The sequence below is a fragment of the Rhincodon typus genome, chromosome 31 (genome assembly GCF_021869965.1).
Source record: "Rhincodon typus isolate 14 chromosome 31, sRhiTyp1.1, whole genome shotgun sequence".
NCBI lineage: Eukaryota > Metazoa > Chordata > Chondrichthyes > Orectolobiformes > Rhincodontidae > Rhincodon > Rhincodon typus.
Genome location: NC_063362.1, coordinates 36,045,312 through 36,067,731, shown reverse-complemented (window position 1 = coordinate 36,067,731; position 22,420 = coordinate 36,045,312). Strand labels below are relative to the sequence as shown.

Genomic DNA, 22,420 nt, shown 5'->3' with positions numbered 1-22,420 from the left:
AAACCCCTTCAGAATTGAAAAGGTTTTGTTTAGATTATTCTTCAATTTTCCCTATTTTTTAAACAGGAAAGACTCCTATCCTGTTCAGACTTTCCTGATGATGATAACTTCTCAATTCTATTATCATCTTTGTAAATTTTTAATGGCACATTCTTCAGTTTCCCAGACTATTTTTTTTTATAATTTGGAAACCCCGTCAATGCAATGTTCACTGAATGTGACACAGTTCTGGTAAGTGAAAAATTCTGCACCGAGTACAAATGTGCTTGGAGGTAGGAAGGATTCTGAATTAGGTGGAGTGGGAGCGCCATTACTTTCTCATGCTCACTAGAGTGAAGTTTGGGCTGGGAAAGTCCATAGTCATCATCCTTTTACTAACTGAAAACTTTAAGAGCCTGGTTCAGGACCACTAAAGGGGCCTCAGCAAAAGGCCGCTGGGATTAAGTGGGTTTGTCAACATGTGGTGTCCCCAACTGGACAATCACTGTAGGCAACATGTCAGGTGAGATGAAGGAGAAAAACCAGTAAAACTTTGAATGACACATACTGGTCTGACTTGTTTAGTATACCTCAGAACAAGCACCAGTAGACCAGTATTTACATTCCAAGTATTATTGATTTTTTTGACTAGTCTTTTCCCTCTGGGTAGAGGAAATCTCACCGATGAAAGGCCATTATCACCTGATTGAGGGATGGGACATTGGACAGGAAAGTGTCCATCTGAAGGCACCCTAACAAGAACCCCAACACCTCCTACATTCCAACCACAAATCACTTGGCTCACAGCCAGACCCATTTACATCATTGAGATGAATGGTCCGTTAACATCACACTGCAATTGCATCCTTCCACCATGAGTGGTGCTAGATCCCCTCAGTGAACATTTCCGAATTCCTTATCCTGCACTGGAGAGTACATTCAGCCTCAGACTAACTTTGCTTCCTAAATTCTGACAAATTTAAGGATACAATTGTGAATAATTATACAACAGTAATGAATAAATAAGTTTCTTTGAAAAGGTGATTGAATTATATCTGTACATCCCCTTCCAGTTCTCTCCTGTGAATTAACCTTACTTTACTACTGAGATTTCCTCATAAAAAAAATTCACTTTGTTTTAGAAAAATACCTGTTGAGGAATGATTGATTAGAAAATTTGGATCGATATAAAAAATGAAAAAGAGAAACTTACAGATGTAACAAAGGATCATAAATATTTGCAACAGACATCCTCAGAGAGGATTACATGTATAACAATAATAAGCTGAACATAGATACATTATGTTTTCAAATCATGCATCAGGATCTCTCCCAACTTTCAAACAGCACACCCCATTCGTGAACAACATTATCTGAAACTTTTGTTTATTTCATGCACGGTTCAGTGTTGAGGTGCAGAATGTTAGCCTCAATGGAAAGTGGGAGAAGTATGGCTGTGGAGGTGAGCTATTTGGAAAACCCACCTTAGCTGTCAAACATAACAATCCAGCTAACATTTTTTAAGACCCCCTAAATCTCACCACTCAATCCCCTCATAGCCCCCAAACATGGCCAAAACAGAGATGTATATCAATCACTGAAGCCTAGGTCTTGGTGGGAGGGGGGGTGGGTTCATTGTACTCTAATTGGGGTTGGGGCTGGAGGCCCCAGCTAGGAGATGCAGAAGGGCCTGTGATTTCTGTCCCTGGCTATAGATTGGGTTGAAAACAATTCCATCATTGCTGACAGACACAACACCTCATCGACGGCCAGTTTTGACTTGCTAAGTTTGTTGGAAGCCTATCCCATTTAGCACAATAATAGTGCCACACAACATGATAGAAGGATCCTCGGTGTGTCTCCACAAGGACTGTGTGGTGGTCACTCTTACTGGTACTATCATGGACAGATACTTCTGCAGCTGGCAGATTAGTAAGGATGAGGTCATGCATGTTTTTTTCCCCCTCTTGCTGGTTCCCTCACCTCCTGCTATAGACCCAGTCTAGCAGCAATGTCTTTTAGGACCCGACCAGCTTGATCAATAGTACAAATGCTGAGCCAATCCTGGTGATGGACATTGAAGTTGCCCACCCAGAGTACATTCCGTGTCCTTATCAGATAGAGCTTCCTCCACGGATGAGCACTGATTCATGACCTGGGAGATTTCTTTGCCTAAGTTTACCTTGATTGTATGAAATTTCATGGAGTCAATGTTGAAGACACCCAGGGAGCTCATTCCTGACTTTACACCAATGTGCCACCAGCTGATCTAGATCTGGGGGTAGTAAGGGGATCAAGAGTTATGGGGCGAAGGCAGGAAAATGGGGTTGAGAAATATATCAGCCATGATCGAATGGCAGAGCAGACTTGATGGGGTAAATGGCCTAATTCTGCTCCTATATCTTATAGGTTTATATGTTCTGTCTTGAGGCAGGTTTTGGTGCCTGTCGATGGTAGAATGATTTGTATATAAGGTATGACTCACTGCGTATGACTATGTCAGGCTGTTATTTGATACATCTGTGAGATAGCTCTTCCAGTTTTGGTACAGATGTTGGTAAGGAGGACTTTGCAGGGTTGAGAGCTGGTTTTGTTGTTGTCATTTCTGCTGCCTAGTTTGATACCATTTGGTCCATCCAGTTTCATTCCTTTTTCTGGCCTTTGTTACAGTTTGACACATTTCAGTGTCTTGATGGGCTATTTCAGACGGCAGTTAAGAAGCACATCTGGAGTCACATGTAGGCCAGATCAAATAAGGACAGCAGATTTATTTCACAAATGAACATTAGTGAATTTGTTGGGCTTTTACAAATTCAACTTCCACCAGCTGGAATCCATAATGGGATTCAAACCTGTGACCTCAGAACGGGCCAGGGCCTGGGACTCTGCATGACTAGTTCGGTGACATCACTACCCTCACAGAATGTTCCCAAATCCTCAGCCAGCTCCCAGCAGTGGATACAAACTTTCTGAGGAGCCATGATTTATTTGGGATTTTTGTCAAAGACTGAAGGAGTGCCTGGAAAAAGGGTACTGAAGGAAATACTATTTGCCTCTGACCTTCACAATGGAAAGCCTGACAATCGGAGGTATATGTGCATTTTTCACCCAAAGCTCATAAAAAGTTCAGACAAAAATGGTGCAGAGTTCAGAAAAGTAAAACATAATCATTTTGTGGGATAAAAGATAATGTTCTGTACTTTGTGAAGTGATTTCTCCATTCTCGAGGAGACAAAAATCTGACATGGGGGAACTGATTGGAAATATATATGATAACCACATAAGGGAATGAGAGAGAGAAAGAGGTGGCAGTGAAAGAGAGGAACAGGAAGGAAAAGATGGAAACTGAAATAATCTACGTGTATAGAGAAATATTTACATAAAAAGAGACATTGTCTATTGCCTTAATTTCGCTGAAAGGTTGGAAGTTCAAAACATATTTAAAATAGCTAAAAATGCTTCATTCACCCATTTCTTCAGGATTTTGCCAATTTTCCATTTGAACCAGAGATCAGGAGACCTGTGGGAAATGTGTCTGAGTTTTTAGCTGCAGATAGTGATAACTATTGTAGATCAGAATGGATATGGCTGATAGTCCCTCATGATCTGAGCACTAATGCAGTGAGTGGGATTGATTTAATGCATATAATTTGTATTCTGTGACTATCCTCTACTGTGTTTTTGCTGGAGTAATCACCCTGATTTTATTGGGAGAATTTGCTATCCTCACCAGTCGATCCAGGTAGAGTCTTGATGTGAGTAAGGTCAGTCTGTAGCTTGCTGAATCAGTTTATTCTGATAAAGCAAATTAAGAGATAAGAAATTGGATAAATAGTTACTTTTTTGATGAAAACAGCTGTATTTCTGAGGGGAGAACACGTGTAAAGAATGAGGAAAATAAGTAATAGCTTAAAAATAGGAATTGCAAGAAACAAATGGTGGACCCATCAAAATCTAAAAGGGAAAATTCCACTTTAAACATGTCAAGCAATGACCTTTGCCAAAACTGATCAAACAAACATGAACGTATCTTCCACTCAGAAAATAGGCCATTTGGATCAACTCACCCTGAAAGAGTAACTGTGCATGACTGATTCACACCCCAATTAATACACACCAGTGAGTTCACAGATAGGAAATACAACAAGAGCTTAAGTCTGTGAAAAAAATTTGGTAGATTTATGCCAATCCACTATAAACACTATACAATTGCCCAACTCCTTTTGCCTCCTTGGTGTGTTTAAGGATTTGCACATGTATTACCCATTACGCTCATGACAGGAAGTTGGTACTAAAACTCAACAGAGTGAGTAATTTTTTAACAATACAATTTTTAATGCAATGCCAACCAACTTTAGTTTAGTTTTAAGGAGACTGCATGAAAGTCACTGGACGAGTAATTTGAATTCAGGATAATGTTCTGCGGATATGGGTTGAAATTCTACCATGGCACATAGTGGAATTTTAATTCAATTTTAAAAAATCTGGAATGATTGCCTAGTGGCAACCATGTGACCATTCATCAATTGTTGTGAAGACTCATCTTGTTCACTCATGTCCCTTTGAAGACAAAATCTGCCATTCTTACCCAGCTGATCTACAAGTGACTCCAGACCCACAGCAATGTGCTTGACTCTCAGTTGCTCTCTGGATATTTAGGGATGTGCAATAAATGCTGGTCTAGACAGTTTTTTTTTTAAGAATCCCTACAGCGTGGAAACAGACCTTTCGGCTCACACTGAATCTCCAAAAAGAATCCCACCCAGATTCACCCCCCCGCCTCCCCTATCCCTGCATTTCCCACATCTAATCCACCTAACCTACACTTGCCTGGACATTCTGGGCAATTTAGTATGGCCAATCCACCTAACTTGCACATCTTTGGACTGTGGGAGGAAACCGGAGCACCTGGAGGGAAACCACACAGACACAAGGAGAATGTGCAACAGACAACAGCCTGAGGCTGGAATTGAACCTGGGTCTCTGGTGTTGTGAGGCAGCAGTGCTAGCCACTGTGCCGTCCCAATAAATGAACAAAATATGTTAGAGATTATTGAAATTTGTGCCTTACTTTTCTTTTTTGTTTTTGTCTTTTTCTCTCATAATTCCTTCTTTTTGAACCTCTTTTTAACTTTGTCCTATAACCAGCCTATCTTAAATTAGTTCTCCATTAGTTTTTATTTCTCTGTTTGTCCCACTATTCACTGAGGTCCCAGATAATCCCAATGCATCAAAGTATTATTTAAAACTGTTCTAAATTTCAGCAATTGATAGTGAGTCAGGCATTCCAGGAAGATTCAATTTCCCAGGAGACTGAAAAAACTCAACTTCCTATTAAGCTTATGTCAATTTTGTAAGATCCACTTCTCAGCTGTGCCAGAAGGGTGAGACGTTGAAGGAGGTAGGGATAATCATGGTTACCAGCAGAGAAAAAACAAACATCCTGAAAGTATCGGCCCGGCCCTCTAGGAAAGCATTGCATTATCGAGGATCTTTCATGATCTCAAGACATCCATTGTGCTTTTCAACCAATTTAACTTTTTGAAATATAGCCACTCTTCTAAATTCATGCCCAGTAAGTCCGAACAGATTATACAGTAATAATGACTGGATGGTATTTCTACTTGAAGGGTAAATAACATCAGTTTGAAAGATGTAGCTGAAGTGTTGCAACAATCTTCAGTCAGAAATGCTGGATGGATGATTTATCTCAACCTCCTCCAGTTGTCCCAAGTATCACAGATGCCAGTCTTCAGCCAATTTGATTCATTCCACATGATATCAAGAAGTGGTTGGAGGTACTGGATACTGGAAAGGCTATCGGCCTTGACAACATTCTGCAATATCTCTAAAGATCTCCAGAACCTGATGCAGCCTCATCATCCTGTTTCAGTCCAGCTACAACACTATCTGAAAATGTGGCAAATTGCCCAGGTATGTCCTGTACACAAAAAATAGGACAAATCCAAACTAGCCAATGACTGCTACATCAGTCTATTCTCAGTCATCAGGGAAGCAATGGAAGCGTATTATGACATGGCACTTGCTCAGCAGTAACCTGCTCATGGATGCTCAGTTCAGGTTTCACTACAACCACTCAGCTCCTGACCTCATTTCTAGCCTTGGTCTAAACATGAACAAAACAGCTGAACTCCAGAGGTGAGGTGGGACTGACTGCCTTTCACATCAAGGCCACAATAGAAAAACTGTGGCATTGAGAATCCCTAGTGAAACTGGAGTCATTGGGAATCGGGGACAAACTCTTCCTTGGTTGGAGTCTTACCTGGCACACAGGAAGATGGTGGTGGTTGTTGGAGGTCAGTCATCTCAGCAGCAGATCCTCAGGATCAATATTTTCTGATCAGTCTGTTCAGAGAAGTTATTATAAACACCTGAAGCAGGTGGGACTTGAACCCAGACCTTCTGGCTCAGAGGTAGGACACTACCATTACATAACAGCCCACAATTTCTCAGTGTAGTCCCCAAGGCCTAACCATCTTCAGTAAGTTCATTAATGACCTTCCCTCCATTCATTATAAAATTAAAGGTGCGCAATCTTTCCCAGTTTACTATTTGCTGCGAGGGGAGAGCTGGGCAATGAAAGAGCTCAAAAAGCCAATTTCAGTGTTTGTTGTGAAAAGCCAGGAGCACATCAATCAAAAGCAATGCCAACTGGAGGATGCAGGGGAGGCAGGTTATACTGTGATGTGAGGGTTAGGGCCTGGAAGTGGCTCCTGTGTGAAGAAAGTTCCCAAATTCCTCAAGGGCCAAGAACTTCTCTAACGTGAAGCTGAAGGGACTAGGAATCATGCTGACCATGACCAACAACGTACATTTAACACCGCAGGTTCATGTTTTAGCACAGCTTCTCCCTCCAGCAGTGAGGCTCCTGGATCCCTTGGAAATGACAGAAAATCAAGAATCATGTTGTAAATATCCCGAGACTTTTCCTGAATCTGGTTACACAATTGTTTAAGTTAAATTCCAAGAACACTGAAGTGCCTCACCTGCCTTCAAGAAAGTATGAAGCCAAATAGGTGAACTTTGAGCTGGTTCACAAAGATTTATGGTGGGAAAGCCACGTGAACACTCCAACATTGAAAAGAGGAGCTTTTCCAGCAACAAGTTCACCTTAACTACACTGCAAGGCCATATGTTGCATTAGGCTCAGTAAGATAAAATGTTCACAAAATAATTCAGGAAAAAAAACATTTTCATATATCTAACATGTGCACTTTGATAATGCAGTGTCAATGGTTACTAAAATAAGGCAAAAAAAAATTTGGATGCTGAAAATCTGAAACAGCAACAGAAAGTACTAGAGAAGCTATGGGGAGAGAGAAATAGAGTTAACGTTTCGAGTTGACTTCGTCAGTAATTCTGGCCAAGAGTCACTAGACTCCAAACATTAACTCTGGGTTCACTCTCCATCAATGCTGCCAGACCTGCTGAGTTTCTCCAGTATTTTCTGCTTTTGTTATTGCAGGTTATACTAACCTGCTGACCTTTTTTTTCCCTCACTGATGTTTGTGCTATGGTTATGCTCAGTAACACAAGGCTATCTACCCCGTTTCTCCACACCCACAATAACTCCTATACACCCCAATCACTCTCAGACCTTCACTGTGGGTTCACATGAATTATGACTGAGGCATTAAACTAAGTTCATATGCAGACAAAGGTTGGGAAACACTGATTACGATGCCTACTAAAAGTGGCAGAAACATGGCAGATAATACTTAATGCAGAGAAATGATATATGTTGGTAGAAAGACTGAGAAGAGACTTAGTACAATACAATTTTAAAGTGAGTGCAGGAACAGAGTGTTCTTGGAGGTTGGGGTTATCACATACACAACTGAAAAGAATCATGGTTAGCACATCCAATTCTAAGAATAACTTATCAAACATTAATTTTATACAAGCTACGTGCTTTCATTCATTGTTGTGCAGAGATTGTATTGGTAATGTGGTCAATCTGTAAATTCTGGCAAAGTAAGATTGAATTGTTTAAGTAGAAGATAATAAATGATTTTAAACTGAAGAGCCCTGTGCTGCCTTGGAGAATTTGTCATTTTGCCTGTGTGTGGCCTGTGGTTTATAGCTTTGTATTTGACCACCCGCACACCAAGTCAGCCTCCCAGATAGTGTTTGGGACATAGAGAGATGCATCAGGTCAAGTGTATCATCCCAATAGTCCAGTACACAGCAGGATTACATGAACATTTGGAAAGTGTTTACTTTGAGTTCACAATAGTGTCGAATTTTGTACTCAAACCATAATTGAGTTGATTAAAGCTTTATTTCTTCAACAATGAGCCCCGGCACTGAGGTGTTCCGTTGTCTTTGTGCGAGGAGATGCACTTTGGCAGAAATATGAGCAGAATTGAGAAATACTGCCATCTTTTTGAAGTATTCAGGAACAGAAACGTGTTTCTCTATATGATCCAGAAGAAAAGGGGAAGGTAGTAAAGGAGGAAAAGGTAGTAAAAGAGGAACTTTAGTAAAGGACTCTAGTGCAAGCAAATTTGGAATCCAGCACTGAAGTGAAAAATAATGAATGGGTGATCTTTAAAGGGGAGATGGCATGGATACATTGAGGTAGATTTCTATAAGGGGGAAAGAAAGGCCAAGCAATGTTGGAGCTCCCTGGATGATGGAGGGTAGGATGGATCAGAAATTGAAAGACAGGTGTCAGCTTGATAATTAGTTAATATCAGTTTAAATTCAAAACGTAAAGGAAATAAGAGGGGCAAAAATATCAGCACAAGAATTGATTGATTGGAGTTAGTTGATAAAAAGGAGAATCCAAAAGTCTTCTAAAAGCATATTCATTTTAAAAGGGTGATAAAGGAAATTAGATCAAATCAGGAGCAAAATGGAGAAAAATCAAAGATACAAAGGAATGGGTGAGAGGGGAAAAAACAGTGCAAAAGTTAGGAATTGGGTGAGAATAGGAGTTTTGTGCAAAGGACAAAATAAGTGCTGCTTTTTGCCAGCAGTATTTGTCAGTACTTACACTGACATCTGTTATATTTGCCTTTTCTCTGTTCCACACTACTCTCTAACTCCTCCATCATTGAGGAAGCTCTGCTTTGGTTCAGGATGTAACCCAGAAATTAGAACCATTGAGATCTGCTCCATTTAATTATTTTTCTTTGAGATTGTGCATGTAAAACTCAGCCTTTCTATGTCCTTCCCTTTAAAATTGTAACAGTCATATATTACCTCTACTTTTATTGCTACCAAAAGGAACCAATACACACAAAAGACAATTAAACTTTTTCATTAACATTGCAAGTTCCAATAGGGTCACTGGTGGAGGCTATTACTGAATATGGTCCCATGGCTTTTGGCACTACTTTTAGATCTTTCACTTCAATCATAAATGATTGAGAAGAAAACTCAACAGTGTTGAGGCAGTAGCATTTAAAATATTTTGTCTAGTGTTTTTGTACTTGGTAAAAGTTAAAGTGTGGAAAAGGAGAAAAAAGTACAGTTCAACGAAAGAAAAAATATAAATGATAGAAACAATCTCGATTAAGCTATGAAAGCATAGGTTGGGTGTTTGGACTATGGTATGTGGCAGTTTTTAGACAACAATGCCTCCATCTCAAATATCACTGGCTATGGTCATTCAACTACAGTGGGAGGTAGAGACACTGCAAAACAAAAGGGATTGGCAGAGGTTGAAAATGGTTGTGAGAGATTGTGTCCAAAGATGATAAAGAAGGAGGAACCATGGAAACCAATCCTAACCAACAGTTAAGATGTACTTTTTACCTGTGAGAATGAATTTAGAGACTTGGACTGACAGCCAGGCTATGGATCATGACATCTTGTACCAGGAGGCTGCGTGGAGTTGACATGATTGGAGGCAGTTAGGTACTAGAAACTTTATGGGTAGAGTTACGAATTAAGTAGGATTTAAGTTCATAGAGAGAGTTGAGCTGAGGCCACTTGGAGCAGCTGTGAGTGATATGTTGTATAAATACAAAGATTCAACAACCATTAAAGAAAGGCAGACAGATTTTCATGGGAGATTTTCACTTTCAAAATGTTGCAGTAAGCAAACAAGCAGCTGACAGCTTGGGAGTGAATTTCTTGGGTATATCAAGTACTTTTCTTCAACAATATATCTTAGAACAGCTTTATCAAATTAATTTCCGATAAAATAATATTTTAAGACTCAAAAATTAGTGCAATCCCATCAACAAAAACAAAATAGCAATGAAACAGTAGCATTAGTAGAAAATTATTTGGGTTTGTGTATTATAAATTACAAAGATAATTAATATGTCAAATATATGAAAATTTGTGTTTTAAACTACTTAAATTAATGTGCTCACCGACAGAGACTGTTACTTACATTGGTATGGGCATGGCTTTAGGAAGACATTCATTTAATTGCAAACATAATCAGAAAATAACTGCAAATGTCAGAAATTAATGCCAAACAGTGACTCACATTATAGATTTTAATGAGGTTCATATTAATGTGATATGAGAGTGACTGTCCACAGAAAGTTCTCGAATCTGTAAATGGCTAAAACAGTGCTTGTAAATAGTTTATGATGTTGAAAAAAATATTTAATATAACACAGAAATAGTCTATAACCCCAAGGTGTAAATGCTTTACGTGCCAAAAGTGACAGTCATGGACAACGAGTGAGGCAAGAGATCACATGGAACTATTGTAAATGTTAAAAAAAATTGCTTTTTTTGAAAAGCATTGATTCTGGTGAATGGGAAACATACAGAGAGTGGAAAATTGTTTTTGAAATAGACATTGAGAGCTACAACAAAGGAGTATAAAATGGAATTTGCAAGGGATATTAAAATCAGCACTATTTTACACAATTAAAATGAAAAAAATAGGGTTAGTCAGGAGCATTGCGAGCTCCTGTGATGGTGTTAATTAAAACAAGGAAGTGGCCAACATGCTGAATAAATTACTTTCTGTCAGTACTTACAACAAAGGAAGAGGTTAACATGTCATACAATCCAAGGAAACTAATATTGAATCAGAGACTTGGCAAAATTGACAATAGTAAAATGTCTATAATGAAGAAAATAGTGCACGAAGGAGTAAAAAAGTCACCAGAACCAGGTGGTTCTCACCCTTGCATTTAAAGGAATCAATCAGAACGTTGTGGATGTCTGACTATCATTTTCTACATTTCTTACAATTTGGGAACTGTTGCTTTTGATTGGAAAATTGTGCATCTCATTCTGTGTGTAAGAAAGGGAAGAGACCCTCAAAAAATTGTAAGTCATGTAGCCTAACATCTGTTGTTGGGAAATTACTGAAACCTTCATTGTAAGGAAGAATAATTTTTTTGAGGAGTGCCAGGTAGGTGAGGAGTTTCTGTGCCAGCAAGAAGAGAGGTTACGGTGCTAGGTGGGTGAAAAGCTAGGATGCTAGGGATTGAGAGGTTAGGGAGCCAGGAGGATGAAGAGGTTACAGTGTTAGGTGGGTTGGGAATGTTTGTGTGACAGATGGGTTAGGGAATTGATGCCAGGTGGTTGGGAGATTGGGATGGCAGTTAAGTGAAATAGTGCTGAGTTGCATCAACGAAAGTAATGGCTGGGATATGTCTATGGACTTCTATGAGGCACTTGATAGTGTCCCTCACAAGAAATTGTTACTGAAAGTTGAATGCATGAAAATTAAGGCATGTTGTTCACCTGCTTTGAAATTTAGCTGAACAACAGGAGACAGATGCTAAGGATAATGGGCAGGCTCTCAAACTAGTGAGCTCCTGCAAGGGTCTGTGTTGGGTGCTTAAGAATGTGCCATATTTGTTAATGAGTTCGTAACAGTATGGAAAGCCACATATCCAAAGTATGATGGTACAAAGATAAGAGGTGTAGATGGAAGTGTGATATTACAAAGAAATAATTATAGATTGAGTAAATCGGCAAACAGAATTGATGCCGCTATAGGTAATGTGAGGCCATCTACTTTGGACATAAGGAAGACAGAATAAGATGATTTCCAAATGTGGAGGTACTTCAAGCTACACCAAAGTAACGATACAAAGTGCTATTTTAAGTCACCTGGAGCTGTTCTGAATACAGCGTCTTGGGTAGGAAGGAGGGCAGTGTAGATTCGCCACAATGGTACTAGACTGCAAGGTTAAATTACTACAAGGAAATTACAAACTGAGTTTGCATTCATTGGAATTTACAATGTTAGGGGTGATTTGTTTGAAATTTTCAAGAGGTTGAGGGTAACAGATAGGGTAGATAGAGGGAAGATATTTAAACAAAAGCAAAATACTGTGAATGCTGGAGATTAGATCAGAAAATGTTGGAGAAGCTCAGCAAGTCTGGCACCATCTGTGGAGAAAAAAGCAGAATTGATGTTTTGAGTCCAATGTGACTCTTCTTTGGAACTGATGGGGTCTGGAAAAGAAAGGATTTTTGTGCTGTTGAAAAGGTGAGCAGGGAGAGGCTGGTTGAGGAATAAAGGTCTGGGCAACGTAGTCTAAAAAATTCAGTCAAATCTTTCAGGAGTGAACTTGGAGAAGAAAATGACAATTGCAAATGTCAATTGTTACCAAATCAACTGATAAATTTCAACCTAACATTGATAACATTTTGTTGTCCAAAAGTCAAGGTATATGGAGTTGGGTTACAGATCGCCAGTAGTGAATGGTGGAATGGGCTCGAGAGGCTGAATGAACTATTCTGTTTGCTGAAGCACTAGATGAATAATTTGCAGGAGTACTTACCAAGGAAGATGATCTTTTCAAACCTACAAGAAACAAAGATATCACTGGGATATTGGGACAAATATCTACAGAAGAGGTAGTAGAAAGGCTGGCAATACTTAAAGTGGATAAGTTCTCCAGTCCAGATGGGATGCCTCCTAGTTTGCTAAGGAAAATAAGGGTGGAAAATGCAGAGGGGCTTTGAACAATCCTCCTTAGACACTGGGGCCAGAGGACGGGAGGATTGCAAATGTTACAACAATGTTGGAAAAAATGGGCGATAAAGCTTCTAATTACTGCCAGACAGTTTGGCATGGTTGTAGAGAGCTAATGGTGAGTAGGCCATTCAGCTTGTCAAGTCTGCCCCACCTGTCAATATAATCTAACTGATTGAATACTTTACCCACCCCATCCCCAGACACTGCACACCATTGTTAATCAGGACTCTATCAATCTGTACCTTAAACATACTCAGCTTCCACAGCACTCTGTTGTAGACAATTTCAAAAGGTTCACATCCTTCTGAGTACAAAAAATGCTCCTCATTTCAGACTGAAGTAGCATCTGCCTTACTTTTAAATTGTTACATTTAGTTCTAGACTCACCAACCTGCAGAAACACCTTATCTGCATCTACCCTGTCTATCCCTTTATGTATTTTGTAAGTTTCAATGAGATCACTTCTCATTCTTCAAAACTCTAGATAATACAGGTTCAATTTCCCCAGTCTTCGTAGGATGTCCTGACATCCCAGAAACAAGTCTGATGAACCTTCAATGCACTCCCTTTGGGCAATAATATCTTTCCTGAGATAAGGAGACCAAGATTGCGCACAATACAAAGTGTGACCTAGCCAAACTCCCAATAGAACCAAGACCTTGCTGCTCCTGTACTCAAATCTTCTTTGAATAAAGGCTAACATATGTCACCCTTCCTAACAGCTTGCTGCACCTGCATGTTAGCCTTCAGTGACTTATCGACAAGTACACCTTTGAATATCTACACTTTCCAATCACTGATAGTAGGAACTGCAGATGCTGGAGAATCTGAGATGACAAGGTGTAGAGCTGGATGAACACAGCAGGCCAAGCAGCATCATAGGAGCAGGAAGCCTGACGTTTCGGGCCTAGACTCTTCATCAGAATTTTCTGATGAAGGGTCTAGGCCCGAAACATCAGCCTTCCTGCTCCTATGATGCTGTTTGGTCTTTCCAATCACTGTCCATTTAAGAAATACAGTTCTTAGAAACACTATTCGAGAAGAAAATAAACAGCCTCAGGGACAGATGTGGATTTATACAGCAGAGCCAGCATGGATCTGTTAAGGACAATTGTTTAAATAACTTGATTGAGTTGCTTTATAAGGTAAGACGGTGTCAATGAGGTCCGTACAGTTGATGTTATGTATGTGGACTTTCAAAAAGAGTTTGATAAAATGCCAAATATTAAATTCTTTGAGCAAAATTGAAGCCCAAGACAAAATGGATAGTAGCAGAATTGTTACAAATTTAGCTGCGGGTTAGAAAACAGAGTTATGGTGAATGGCTATGTTACAGACTGGAGGGAGGTATACTCCAATATTTGCAAGGTTAAGTACTTGACTACTGCTGTTTTATCATGCATATTAATGACTTGGATTGGCAACATTGGGCAAATTTTTAAAATCCACAGATAAGATGTAACTTGAAAGTGTGGTAAACAGTGAGAACAATCACTTCAGGGAGATTTGGGTGAGCTGAGGAAACTGAAAGTCATAGAGCTGATGAAATTCTGTGCAGTATAGGGCAAGAGGTGACATGAGGACAAATTTTTGTAAAATGATTTATCATCATTTGAAAGGTGTTGCTTTTAAAGAATGCTGGAGGCAGATTCACCAGTAACTTTCAAAGGGATTTAAATAAATACTTGACTGGGAAATAATTGTAGAGCTATGGGGAAAAGCCAATGGAGTAGGAGTAATACAATAATTAACTCTTTCAAACAGCCAACATGCTGAGTTGGATGAGTAGATACCTTTTGTATGGTACCTTATATGATGTCCCACAGCCCTGGTAGACTGGGGATACACAGGTCACAGATGTCACGTGAAGAATATTGTACGTTTAATTGTGGGAATTTTTGTACATGCTCATGTTTGTATATGTGCATGTGTTCCAACGTGGCAAACTTCACATCATACGTAAATATCAGGTGCCAGTCTCAGTCTTCTCCTTCAGCTGTTTTATGAACTGTATTCTTTTCCTGAAGGACCCATTTTATATGTGTTCTTATATTCTGTGACTTTCCTTTGCAGTGGGATGCTATCAGTGAGATGGATGAGTACTTCACTCCAATCCACACCTATCAAGTCTGCAATGTCATGTCTCCAAATCAGAACAACTGGTTACGGACTAATTGGCTCCAGCGAAATGGGGCACGTCGAATATATATTGAAATAAAGTTCACCTTGCGAGACTGCAACAGTATGCCCGGGGTTGTGGGGACCTGCAAGGAGACCTTCAACCTGTATTACTTTGAATCAGACAGGGATATCGGCAGCAATATCTGGGAGAACCAGTTTGTGAAGATTGACACGGTGGCAGCCGATGAAAGCTTCACCAATGTCGACCTGGGCGTCCGAAGACTGAAATTAAACACTGAAGTTCGTGGAGTGGGCCCACTCAACAAGAAAGGTGTCTACCTGGCTTTCCAGGATATAGGAGCTTGCATTGCGATTGTGTCAGTGAGGGTTTACTACAAGAAATGCCCGGCCATGATACAGAATCTGGCTGTCTTTCCGGATGCAGTGACTGGTGCTGACTCGTCCTCTCTGGTAGAGGTACAAGGTCAGTGTGTGGACCACAGTGAGGAGAGAGATACACCGAAGATGTATTGCAGTGCGGAAGGGGAATGGCTTGTTCCCATTGGGAAGTGTGTCTGTAGTGCTGGCTATGAGGAACAAAGAGATAGCTGCCGAGGTAAGATTCCTTCCAAATATTTTTTATAATTGGTTGTTAAAGAAGTTTAAGGGACAGGTAACTTTGGATCTATAGTTCCTAAGGCTTTCCACCATTGCAGTTCATCTTAACTTATGCCTGTGTTTGCTTCAGACTAATTGAAGGAGATTGATCACAGTGATTAATGAACAATTTGATTATTGAATCTATCATGCAACTCTCAGAATGCTAAAAAGTGAACTTAATGGATCTTGATTTGTTCTCATCCGCTAATGACTATTTGCATGTCAGTCACTGAACTCCAAATAGCTCTTCTTCAGGTTGACATTTGATATATAAAGTAAGTTCAGCATTGAATACAAGCAGCTCATTGAAGGCTCAGGTGGCACAATGATAGTGACTCTACATCTGAGCCAGGAGGCCTCCAATCAAGTCCCAGCCTGCTCTACAGATGTGTCATAACATCTCTGAACAGGTTTATCAGAAAATATCTACAACCATTGCTGCCAAAGGACAAATTCACAGAAAATATATGACAGGACAAGCTATTGTTAATATTTTATATTGTGGTGTTGCCACTAATATGTAATCAAATGTGCACACATACAAATACAAGCATAAAAACAGAATCAAAGAAAAGCACACACAAAAATACAGACCTACAAACACACATGTAAAAAGGCATGCGCGCACATTTACAAGCTCTCACCATGCATACACACACACACACTTGAGTAGATGAGACATGCCACATGGATAGAAAATGTGGACATATATGTGCACGTTAACAAACACATACATACAAAAATATACAAACATATGTGTACGAATGTGATATACACCAACCTTATAAAACTCAAAGGTGATGAACAATGTGTAACTGAGAAAAAAGAAGCAGCATGGTCTCTAAGTGGTTAGCGCTACTGCTTTACAGCACCCGGGACCTGGGTTCAATTCCGGCCTTGGATGACTGTGTGGAGTTTGCACGTTCTTCCTGTGTCTGTGTGGGTTTCATCCCACATGTGCAGGTTAGGTGGATTGGCTATGCTAAATTGCCTGTAGTGTCTAGGGTGGGAAATACGGGGATGGGTCTGGGTGGATGCTTTTTAGAGGGTTAGTGTGGACTCAATGGGCTGAATGGCCTGCTTCCATGCTGTAGGGGTTCTACGTTGAAGATAGAAGCTAAACTTGCATCAAGGTGTCTGAAAAAATCCCTTCCTTTTTTGATAGATTTCAAATCTTGAAGATCACATTCCATAGTTTGGTTTGTTTTTGAAAATGGATAACCAACAGTCTGAATGATGAGAAATGATTTTAATGAGAGTGCAGTGGGATGGTAAGCTCATATTCAATAAAGAGTGAAAGACACAATTTGTCGCATTAGATTTTGATATTTCTGCAGGGATTGTGAATGAGAGTGAGTGGGGAGAATATTTTCTTAGGAGGACCAGTCATGATACACCCCAGGAAAAGTTCATTTTTCACATCGACCTGCACAGAACTTTTCAACATTGAAATGAATTTATTTTACATAAATAATTTGCATTTTCACGAAGATTTTCATGTAAGCAAATGCCTCTTCACCTTCATAGGAGTGTAGAATATTGGCACCAAGTCAATAGAGACAGTAGAATAGGTGACTAAAAACTTGGCCAAAAATAGGTTTTTGCATTGTCTCTTACTTGTGATTTCTGCCTTGAAGACATGTACTGGGATGATACAACAACTCCTTTGTGAGTGGCAGAAGTTTTAATCAATGCTTTAAAATGTCCACACTCTTATGCTTAAAGCAGCTTGCCTCAGTTTCATTGCATTTTCTAAGTGACCAAGCCTAGTTAATTAACCATCCACTGTGAGCAGGCAACAGACAAGCATAATCAAACACCAAGTACACCACGTTATTAAAAGAGGACATGGAGGTGGAGCAGCAACTCGATAGCTGCATCATCTTAAACTAAAAATGCTGGTAAATACATTGACCTGTTTTAAATGATGACAATTAACATTGACTGAGCTGATGAGATACTCAAAGACTTAATTTTCCTGATGATTATTGTGATTGTGAGTTTATTACTGTCCGGTCCTGTTTACATTTATCATCTTAGTGATTATTTGTTGGTGGAATTATAGGTTGATTGGTAGGTTGATTAGCCTTCCAATCTATAATGCATGTCTTCTATTCAATCAGTTGGATTATAACCCCAATTGATGAATTTTAAAACATGCATTTATTTATTCCAAGGTGTAAATATGGGGGAGACAATGATGTAGTAGGAATGAGATTGGGCTAGTAATCCAGAGTTCCAGGTTAATGTTCTGGGACAGGAAATTGCATCCCATTGTAGCATCTCGCAACAGTTAAATTCAATAAAATTACAGAACTGAAAAGCTGGCTAATGATGACAATGTAACCACAGTTGATTGTCATTAAAGTCCATCTGGTTCACTAATGTCCTGTAGGGAAGGAAATCTGCTATCCATACTTGGTATGACCTATATGAGACCTCAGACTTCACAGCAATGTGGTTATCTCTTAACTATCCACTAGGTAATTCGGAATGGCTAATTAAATACTATGATGTGGAGGTGCCGGTGTTGGACTAGGGTGGACAAAGTCAGAAGTCACATGACACCAGGTTATAGCCCAACAGATCTATTTGAATTCACAAGCTTTTAGAGCACTGCTCCATCTTCAGGTGAAAGAGCTCACCTGATGAAAGAGCAGCGCTCTGAAAGCATGTGAATTAAAACAAACCTGTTGGACTATAACCTGGTATCGTGTGACTTCTGCCCTAATTAAATGCTGATTGAGCCAGCAATGCCCTCATCGCATGGACAAATAACAATAAATGATTTCCTAACTGTGACTGCAGTTGCATTGATTCCCGAGCAGGTGGGCCCTATCTATCTGTTCTCTAAATTGCCAGTCTTGAATGGACTTCTGCAGGAATCATATGGAAATGCCCATCAGTACCATTACACATGGCAGGGTTGTTGCTGTTGGTCTGCCACCTGTTTCAAACAGGAGACCTGGATTCATGTCCCACCCACACTACAGGTGTGTAATACCATTTCTGACCAGGTTGATTAAAATATATTAAATAATCAGCAGCATAATTGTTGCGAATTGAGGGTACATCCTAATCATGTAGTTTGTTGAAATAAAATGCTGGCAAATTAGGGTCTTGTGGCACAATGGGAGTGTTCCAGTAGCTGGGTCAGGAGATTCAGGTTCAAGTCCCACCTGCCCTGGAGGTGCCTCAAAACCTTTCCAAACAGGTAGATTAATAAAAAAAACTAGAAAACTGCATAAAAAGTCTGGCAAACTGCAACATATAGAAGACTGGTGCTCTTTAGCATATGAGACCAAGACAGTGCAGCACACAGAACATCAGTCTTATGAACATATTTGAAACGCTAGAACCTACAGCATATCAAAGATGAGCAATCTTAAGCATACAGAACACAAATAAACTGCAAGATCAATAGCAAAATGATGAAGAGTACTAATATTGCATGGTGCATAAGACGAGTACAGTGCAGCATATTGAGCACAAGTGACTGCAGTGCATAACACCATATGTTATACATTAAGCACTGTTAAATTACAGAATCTAAACCATCAAATTACTAGTGCACTATATCTTGCAAATCACGAGTAAACTGCAGGATGTAGAGGCCTTATAGACTGCAGAATATAGTGCACAAGTGAATTGCAGTATCTTGAGATCTGCAAAACTGCATAAAAAACACTCATGAGCAATATCTTCGAAGAGCATTGCTCTGCAGCATATAGAACATCTGTGAACAGCATACATAGTCTGAGTACGTTGGTCCATCCCTTGATTCAGTCCGTGCCAGCTCATTAGTTTGTCAGATTCTCTCCCTGGTGAACACTGTCCTCCAAATCGCTCGCTGTCCTGACTCAAATACCAACAAGTGACAGTGGCCAATAAATTAAACATTGTCAGTGTCATCTGCATGTGGGAATACAACAAAACAGCATCACAGCTTCTAGAGTTAAATTCATTGACAAATTTTATCTCTCCAAAACAGGGTCAGGAGTGGTTGCTTCCATCCTTTTCTGACTGCTGTCCCTTTTGATGGTTTGCTCAACATGTGAACTCAAGGCTCTCCTTTGATAAGCACATATTTCCCTGCAATAGCCCCATTCCCTTTTTAGAGAACATTTGGCAATGAGGCCAGCTGATAGGAAAAGGAAAGGTGCAGTGCAAATGTTCAACATCTTGAATAACGTTAGATCATTGTCCTTTCGTGCCGTACAGCACTCCCTGTCTCCTTGGTTCTTCAGTAATTTCGCAACACCATTGGGATAAAATAAATCTTATAGTGTACGGTTTAATTGTGGAAATATTATCAAATAAAAGCTTATGTAGGAAGCTCATGGTGTATCCTGAATTAAAGCTGAGAGCGTTAGGAAAAGACTATATATAGACAAATACAACATGCTGTTCCTTTTCTTCATCTGGTTTAATTTTGTGTTTATCGATGAGGCTTTGCATTTTCGTCAGAGAGCATCAGACACATTTTGCTAATTGATTAAAACCGCCTCTTACCCTTGAGATGGGAATACCTAATGATGTATCTGTGGAAAATAATTTTGACAACTGTTCCTGTTATCCATTAATTTCTGACTATTATTATTTCTTGTTCCACTCCCACAAGTCTCACCTGGTCCACTCATCATTTCTTGACTAATGTAGTACACAGGAGGTGACTTTTTCCTAAGCCCCTTTGCCAACACTGATGCATTGCTCATAATTGTGTGATCATAGACTATGACGTCTTACCTTGTCCATGGCCTGGTGACCTCACCTCCCCTAGCCTTATCCACATCTTTTCAAGATGACTGATTGAGACCAAGAGCTCAGAGTGTAGCAAATCACAGGCCTAGCATTTTTCTGCAGATTAGCACAGCTCACAAGTAAACTGTGACAACCAAGTTTGCAAAGAGGTATAAACATACACATACATAACCTCCTGTACATAAGCATGCAACCACACTCTCATGTATACATCATCAATCACCACATGTGGTTAGTATATTACCTGCTAATATTTCTCACACTGTTCCCACTCTTGATCATTTTTATCTGTTCCAGATTATTTCAAACTGGCCAATCGTTGCTTCTTTGTGTAGAGTGATTTTTTATCTCATGGCATACTGTCTCCTGCACACCCTTGAACATAGAAACAACTAGCACTGAGGCTAAATAAAAACTGAATGAACTGCGGGTGCTGTAAATCAGGAACAAAAACAGAAGTTGCTGGAAGAGCTCAGCAGGTCTGGCAGCATCTGTGAAGAAAAAATTAGAGTTAACGTTTCGGGTCCTGTGGCCTTCCTCAAAAGCTCTGAGGAACGGTCAGCAGACCTGAGATGTTAACTCTGACTTTTTCTTCACAGATGCTGCCAGACCTGCTGAACTTTTCCAGAAACTTCTGTTTTTGTTAGTATTGAGGCTAGCTGATTTGATCCATTGAAACTCCTTTCACCAATTTATTTCCTCTCACAAATTGCATATATGTTGTAATTTGCACAAATGATAATATTTGGTCCCATAAGTATCATTCGTTATTACATCCTTGCATTTCTTTATGTCAGTCCAAATTGTTTTATATAATCCTTAACAGCTAACATTTATTGTTGTAATCATATATTGTGTGTTGTCTGTTTACAGTCATATTTATGCACAATGTGGGGATTAAACTTTGTAAGCATGCAGGTTCAGTGGGCAGTGAAGAAAGTAAATCATAGAATCCCTACAGTGTGGAAACAGGCTCTTCGGCCCAATAAGTTTACACCGAACCTCAGAGCATCCATCCAGACCCATCCCCCTATAACCCACCTAATCTACAAATCCCTGAACACTATGGGCAATTTAGCATGGCCAATCCACCTAACCTGCACATGTTTGGACTGTGGGAGGAGACCGGAGCACCTGGAGGAAACCCACGCAGACACGGGGAGAATGTGCAAACTCCACACAGACAGTCGCCCAAGGCTGGAATCAAACATGGGTTCCTGGTGCTGTGAGGCAGCAGTGCTAACCACTGAGCCACCGTGCTGCCCTAAATGTTGGCCTTCAGAGCTAGAGGATTTGAATACAGAAGCAGGAATGTCGTACTGTAGAAGATAACATATAGCAACAGAATAAGGCCATTCTGCCCATTAAGTCTACTCTGCCATTTGATCATGGCTGCTTTTTTTCTCAAGCCTATTCTCCTGTCCTCTCCCTGAAACCCTTGATCTCCTTATTAGTCAAGAACCTATCTATCTCTGTCTTAAAGACGCTCAATGACTTGGCATCCATAGCCTTCTGCAGCAAAGAGTTATACAGATTAACCACTTCTGGCTGAAGAAATTCCCACTCATCTCAATTCTAAAGGGTCGTCTCTTCACTCTGAGGCTGTGCCCTCTGGTCCTAGTATTTCCTTCTAGTGGAAACATCTTTTCCATCTCCATTCTATCCAGGCCTGTCAGTATTCTGTAAGTTACAATCATATCCCCACCACTGTTCTAAACTCCATCGAGTACAGACCCAGAGTCTTCAACTGCTCCTCATGTGACAAACCCGTCATCCCTGGGATCATTTTTGTCAACCTCCTCTGAACCCCCTCAAACACCAACACATCCTTCCTCAGGTACGGGGCCCAAAACTGCTCACAATATTCCAAATGTGGTCTGACCACAGCCTTGTACAGCCATAGGGTCTTCATGACACCACACCCAGAGTGTGCAATTTTGGTGTCCTTTATCTCAGGAAGGATGT

General features: G+C 40.0%; 1 protein-coding gene across 1 annotated transcript in view; it reads left to right on the top strand.

Annotated features, from left to right (window-relative positions):
* The window catches only part of epha8 (eph receptor A8), a 416,521-nt gene that overhangs the window by 83,376 nt on the left and 310,725 nt on the right, over window positions 1-22,420 (top strand). Inside the window, exon 3 of the mRNA XM_048615051.1 lies at window positions 14,987-15,650. Within this exon, the coding sequence (XP_048471008.1) occupies window positions 14,987-15,650 (664 nt within the window). The remainder of the gene's footprint in view (window positions 1-14,986; window positions 15,651-22,420) is intronic.